Genomic DNA, 7,025 nt, shown 5'->3' with positions numbered 1-7,025 from the left:
CTACCCATCATTATGCACCAACTGACCAGAACACATTCCTTATATGTAGCCTATAAAAACTACCTGGCAATAAAACTGATTCTGATTCTGAAAACCATAATGAATCTGTATTGTTTTAGGCACTATATAAAAGTGTGGGTGACAGACATCTATAACCCCAACACTTCTATCTTAACTCTCCTGTGGCCACTCCGTTGTCACATTTATCTATATTTCACACACACATAGAGACATGTGTGCCCTTTCTGAATCCCCCCCTGTCTAACACCCATGCAGTAGGCTAATCAGAAGTTGCTGGTTTTATTTGTAAAGACCTCCCTGGGGAGGAAGGGAATGATCCATTCCTCTCGACCTTATCAGCTATACATCCCACCCCCTCAGACAATGCCACTGTGTGCAGCCCCCGGCCTCCCCCTCTCCTCCCCTCCCCCTCTCTCACCCCCTGTATGTGAGATGCTGTTTTGTTGTGTTTCCCCGCACAGCTGGAGCATCTCTCTTTCTCTGTCTCCCCCCTTCTCTTCCTCTGTTCAACACAAACAACGCCTCCGTTATTTCTGCCACACTATGCAGATTGTTTCCGAGGACACAAGCAAGAGGGAGAGAAAGAGAAGCTGCAAGTGACAATGAAACAGCTGGCCGTGTTAATGCAGTTCATTTTTGGTATTTGGTATTTATTTGTATGTCCAATGGTTTGTGGAGCTTCAGCTCTTTCAATGTATGTGTCAGACAGACAGACAGACAGACAGACAGACAGACAGACAGACAGACAGACAGACAGAGAGACAGACAGACAGACAGACAGACAGACAGACAGACAGACAGACAGACACTGAGCAACAGACAGAATGTCTGAGTGAGTGAGTTTAGACAACTTGAGACACAAACTTCAAAACAAAGCAAATTTCTCTCTGCGTTATACCGTCTTCAGAGACACATTTATTTGAACAGTCCCTGGAGCCAGAACCGAGCCTTCAGACATATCCTTTTAATCTTTTAAATAATTGTGTAGCTTTAACTGCTATAATTAAATAATAATAAAAAAAAGTATTCTAATTTTTATTTTTTTACTGTTTCTAATTTTTCTATTCTCCTTTATCATAAGCTATATGATCCGTCCTGTTTTATTTTCTTATTTTTTATATAGGCCTACCATTTACTAATAAACTATGTTTTTATTTATCCTTTCTCATTCTGTAAAGCACTGTGTGCGACATTTGCTTGTATGAACATGTGCTACAGTATAGACTATAAATAAAATTTACCATGACTTTGAACAGTCTATTTCTATGCTTTAACTCATTATAGAGTATATGGTGGACAATAAGTTAATGTGGTATGGATTTATGACAATTGCAATCCAATAAACAATGAAAAACGACAAAACATATCTGTGCTCCTTGGCACCAGTCTCACACAACTGAGCTTGACAGCGGAGTGATAGACTCTTAAGTGCTGCCACTTATTTTTTACATTCCTGTTTCTCAGCAGGTGTGTTTCTTCACTTCTCTCTTTCTTATGCCACAACCACATACCAAAAGATAATATAGCGCGCACGCGTGCCCGTGCCTGCTTACTGCTTGTACGCATGCGCTGGAGCTTTATGTCAGCTCATCTAGTTCATATTCCAGTCCACTAGGTGGCGACATGGGATCTCTATTAAGACCCAAAACAACCAGCATGTGACGAAGGACTTTCAAGATGGCGATGAACAGACCAGGTTCGTGGACGCGTTGCCATAGACACCGTTTTTGATGTTGAACGTTTACATATGAATTTAAATAACACATTTAAAACTAATTGTAGGTTGCTATAGATAACATTAGACCATGTCATCTAGTCGCTAGCTACGCTCGCAATGAGTGACAAGCTAGGGAAACAGACATGACACGGACTCTGTTGCTATGGTGGGCTAACAGTTGTCCGCTAACGTTAGCCAAGATCCTCCTTAGCATAGCTAAGATCCTTAAAATACTTAAATTGGAGAGAAAGATAGGGGTCTTATCTAACTACTAGCTAGGTGAGGCTTTGGTCAAGAGGCCAAGGAAGTTGTCTGCTTATGCTGAATATGCTCTCGTGTTGTTTTTTCCTCTGTCAGGTAAACCTGCTATCGTCGTATCCTTTTCAGTCCAGCGTGCTTTGGAAATCATCTAGAGATTGCAGGCAGATTCTAAAATGTGACACGCAAGGCTAATGTAATGCAGGGTCTGGTCTTAGCATATAGAAACAGTATAGACTTGCCCAGGCAGTGGTCAGTCGCTCTTACAGATGGTCCTTGACAGCACCTGCAGCTGTCTTCAGTCCCTCTCCAGCTGCTGCTCTACCTGTCAGGCATATACTATGTCTTCTACTTCCTGTCCACACTCTGCATGCTCATCTACAAGAGTGAGTAACCCTGCAGCCTACTCTCAACATTTCCACTCTTTTTTTGTTTTTGTTTTACCACTGCTTTCTGAAAGAAACTGAATTGTGGGTTTACATGTCTCTGTGTGCCTCCCCCCCCCAGGTCTTCTGCTGAGCTATCCTGGCGACAACCTGACCCTGGAGGTCTGTCTGCTCTTCATCATGGCTGGCCTGGAGCTGCTGCGACTCTACAGTGGTGAGCCAGTCATTCATGGGTCCTGTGCCAATGTAACCCATACATTTCGGCATTCCCAGGGCGGGATTAGAACACCAGGTTTCCCACTTGGGAGGCGGACGCGCTGACCGTCATGCCAATAGGGACGTCCCTCTTGGAGGGACTGTCAGCGCGTACCTTTGAGGTGTGAGTTTCACCAGCGACTCCACGTTTCACTCAGTTACACCAAACTGTAGCTGATCTTCGAGTATGCCATGTTAGACGAAGGGCACAACCTCTATAGCTATTGTGGAAATAACTTTATGAATGACCTCCCTTCCTCCACCCGCTATATCTATGTACCCCCTCTCTCCATCAGGTGTCAGAGGCAACCTACAGGAGAGGGAGGGCTATGTCGGGATTAACCTGGTCCTGACCGTGCCAACGGTCCTGCTGGCCGTCTACTTCCTGGTTTGGCAGACCTACGTGCTGCGGGCCGACGTCATCATCAACGCGGTGCTGCTGAGTATCTACGGGCTGTGCGGACTGCTGTCTTTCATCACGCTGGCCCGCTTCACCAGGTAGGAAAGATCACCAGAACCTTTCACCAGAACCTTTCACCAGAACCTTTCACCAGGTAGGAAAGATCACCAGAGCCTTTCACCAGAACCTTCCACCAGAACCTTTCACCAGGTTAGAAAGATCACCAGAGCCTTTCACCAGACTAGAAAGATCACCAGAGCCTTTAATCAGAACCTTTCACCAGTTTAGAACGATCATCAGAACCTTTCACCAGGCTAGGAAGATCACCAGAACCTGTCACCAGGTTAGTAAGATCACCAGAACCTTTCATCAGAACCTGTCACCAGGTTAGAAAGATCACCAGAACCTTCCATCAGAACCTGTCACCAGGTTAGAAAGATCATCAGAACCTTTCATCAGAACCTGTCACCAGGGGTGCGTTCAAATTCAGCGAACATAGCGAACGTTTGCGAACGTTAGCAAACTATTTTCCGTTAGCTTTGTGTTCGCTGCAAACGTTTCCTAACAGAAGCTAACAGTCTGGAGAGGTAGTTTGCCAGTAACAGAACGAGGATCACAATGGACCCAGGCTTGCAGCCTAACGGTATTATGGAACATTGTTGCGTTTATGCAAACTATTTGAAACATTAATTAAAAGCCGTTCAAATGTGACCGTTTGGAGAAAACATGTTTGCGACGAACGTTCACCTCTGTTAGCTGAATTTGAACGCAGCCCAGGTTAGAAAGATCACCAGAACCTGTCACCAGGTTAGAAAGATCATCAGAACCTTTCACCAGGTTGAATGATGATGATGAGGTTTCAAAACATGACTTAACCCATCATATAACCTTTTAGTTCATAATCTTTACCTATCTCTACATAATCTCTACCTCCTGAACCATAGCCGTCCCAGTATGTCTTTACAGAAACAGAAATTAGCCTCCATTTAAATGTTTCCTTCATACTTTGATAGGACTTCCAAGTAATTGCCCTCTCCTGTGTTTGTTGTGAATGGCCTGACTGCATTGAGACACTCTTTTGTCCACTCTATTGTTCATGAATGAAAATAAGCCCTGGTTCTTCTGGGCCTCGTTTAAATAATTGATTCGGGCTTCATTCATCAAAGTGTTACTGTATACCTTGACCAATGCCGTCATGCCAGCAAATTTTCCTCCCAAGACAAATCTGAGGAAAATATCAGATAACTTGTGCTGAAAACATATGGCATCAAACCCTGTGTCCCATTGTTATTTTGTTGTAAACACCACAGTGTCGGAAAAAAATCCTATGTATGTAAAAGTACAATGCTAATAAACATTCTGATTCTGATTCACTTGTGTTGCAGTGCCTACGCATGAGTGAGTGAGCTCTCTAGGATGATTCCCTGTCTGCGTGAGCCCCCCCCTCATTGCACCACGGACACTTCCAGGCTACTATCCACTACTGTTCTCAATGTGGAAAGTGACCTTGTCCACTGCACTGTCTGGGATGGATGAGAGGAGAGTCAGTGTAGGTGGAAAGAGGTACTACTGAATATGTAATATTCAAATATCTCAGGGATACTGTGATGTCCTGGGTGTGTACATCATTAAATGAGGTCGCATTGGTGTCTTAGTTACAGTACAGATGTAGGAAATGTCTGTGTACCAAACATATTTTGTACCTTTCTATAATTTTATACTTGCATTTGAACAATGTTGTCTGTTGTGTGATAGTCTATTGAACTAATTCCTTGTGTAATGCTAAAATCTATATATTTTTTCCAGTAGAGGGCAGAAACGCTGTAGTAACATATTGAATGACAAGAAAATTGACTTTATATTGTAAGAAATGTTGTATGAAGCCTTTTGATATGCCCAAAATAAAGCCCAACAATTGGAGGTGTTAAACTCAAACTCTTTATCTCCTCAACATACATCACAAACTGTAGGTTCTAGGTTGCAGTCAAATGTGCCTGCAAATCATTTCCCCACTTGAGCCCCCTTTGTTCTATTTAGTGACACATTTTTGATCATTCACACATTTTTGATCACAGTGAAATGTTGCTGCCAGCTCTGTGATATGCTCAATTACAGATTAGTTACAAATACTCAGTTTTATGTATGTATTGCCTGGTATAGTTACAGTGTTAGTGTCACAATTAAATCATTAGTAACCATCAGCTGTAGTTACTCTATTATGATCTGTGTTTTTACTATGTGCTTGTGTTGTTCTCTCTGTTTCTAAGGGGTTCGGTGGCACATCGTACACAGAACACCTCAGTCATATAGGTGGTGCGTTGCATCTTACGTAAAACCACTTACTCATTACCTGGCATTCTTTGATAGCTAATGGTGTCAGGAGTCAGACCCATGCCCCTCCCATGTTCCCCTCCAGAATCTGCTGTTTAAACAGCTCGTTTCTCAGAACTGACAGCTCCGGTTAATGATCAGCCCCGAAGCTCAAGGTTTCCAAAGTGACCATCCTAAACACACCACATATCTGTGTGCCCAACATAAGCAACCCCTGAGAGCACACATGCCTTACTAACACAGGTTCAATCAATGTGTGAGCAGGCATGAATTAATGCGTCCTGCATGTTTGTCTCCAACCATTGGTATGTGGACTGATATGTGACTAGTGATGCCGTTCTAAACATGCTACTCTCCATTATTACCGGATATTCAAAAAAAATCTTGAGCCTTACTTTAACATACATTTCTGATCATTATTATGTGTAAAGGACAGCCAATGTAGCTAATGCCCCTCTGAGAGTGAGCCCTAGCTGGCCCTGAGGCCAGGGTTGTACAAAGAGGGGTCACTCTGACCAGTCTGGGATGTCGAAACCTGGGCAGTGATCCACACTACTGCTCCTCTTATATTCACCTATAGGCTACCCTATAACAACCTCTCCCTTGCCAACCTTACTCATCTAGGTGAGGAATATTGACTTATATTTGCTGCCTGTAAATGTTGATTGTTTCAAACATTCCCAGGATGTTCTTTCTTGAAATATCATTAACACTACCTAGGGTTTTCACAAGAGCCCCTCCTACCTCTAGATCCGCCAGTTATGTTTGTTTTATATGGAGAGGGAAATTACTTTATCTTAATTAAGATGTCTTAATGCATATTGGTCTCAAAAACTGGTAGAATTGTCTGTTGTTGTAAAGAGCAACTACAGACCACAGTTTAAAAAAATAAAATAAGTGAAGCAGCCTCTTGTCCGAGGTCAGGTTGGATTTGATTAGATTAGGGTTCAAATGTGCTCAGACCGCGGCCGATTATCCGGTTATCCCACCCTCCGCTGGCGCTCTGCCAGACCCTCCCTCACCTGCTGCTGCCGCCACCTGCGGAGCCGCTGATCACTCACCTGTATCAGCTCTACCCGGAGAACCGCCAGCATCATCAACCATGAAAAACAGCCATTTACATCACTTTTATTAGGAATACCTGACGTGAGTTTTGGCATCAACATTTGGGTTACCTTAAGACACCAACGCAACTGTCCACCTGAGCAGATTCAGTCCGAACAGACAGTTGGTTGTTAGTGAAATGGATCCTTGATGCTGTTCGCTGGAATTAAAACCAGCCCACGTTTATTGCCACCTTGCGAGTCTCCCGTCGGAAAAACACCGGTAGAGACCAGCGCTGGGTAAGACCACTTTTTCATGGTGGAAGTGTTTAACAGGTGTCAATATTTTCTTGTGTGTAGTCTATATTTTCACGTAGGCCGCGCCTTATGATTTAATTCAGTATTTTTATGGCAGAATTGTAATGGCCTCTCAGAAAACGAAACATGAAACAGGATTACTGAATTAAAATGCGATCTCAAAACGCATTCGTTGTTTCCGATATCCTAACACAGTAGGACGAATTACTATCAGGTTTTCTTTGTTTACGAGGTGCCAGGTGATTGTCTGGTCATTGAATTATCGATTTTTATGGGATGAAACATCCGCCTACTAA

The 7,025-nt window shown here is 43.2% G+C and overlaps 2 protein-coding genes across 3 annotated transcripts in view; both read left to right on the top strand.

The window, feature by feature from the left end:
• Nucleotides 1-1,698: 1,698 nt before the first annotated feature.
• On the top strand, nt 1,699-4,952 carry tmem216 (transmembrane protein 216; the record flags this gene model as incomplete). Its single annotated transcript, XM_084452479.1, has 6 exons — nt 1,699-1,717; nt 2,096-2,112; nt 2,289-2,382; nt 2,504-2,596; nt 2,934-3,135; nt 4,423-4,952. The coding sequence occupies 6 exons, from the start codon at nt 1,699-1,701 to the stop codon at nt 4,433-4,435; spliced, it is 438 nt and encodes a 145-aa protein (XP_084308605.1). The 3' UTR covers nt 4,436-4,952.
• A 1,486-nt stretch (nt 4,953-6,438) lies between these two features.
• Nucleotides 6,439-7,025, top strand: part of eps8l2 (EPS8 signaling adaptor L2) — a 31,216-nt gene continuing 30,629 nt past the window's right edge. Inside the window, exon 1 of one of the 2 annotated variants that reach the window (XM_084452734.1) lies at nt 6,439-6,711. The gene's annotated coding sequence lies outside the window, so the exon portion shown is untranslated. The remainder of the gene's footprint in view (nt 6,712-7,025) is intronic. The other variant, XM_084452735.1, reaches the window with a different exon arrangement.

This window comes from Borostomias antarcticus (assembly GCF_949987555.1).
Source record: "Borostomias antarcticus genome assembly, chromosome: 18".
NCBI lineage: Eukaryota > Metazoa > Chordata > Actinopteri > Stomiiformes > Stomiidae > Borostomias > Borostomias antarcticus.
This window is presented reverse-complemented; position numbering and strand designations above follow the sequence as displayed.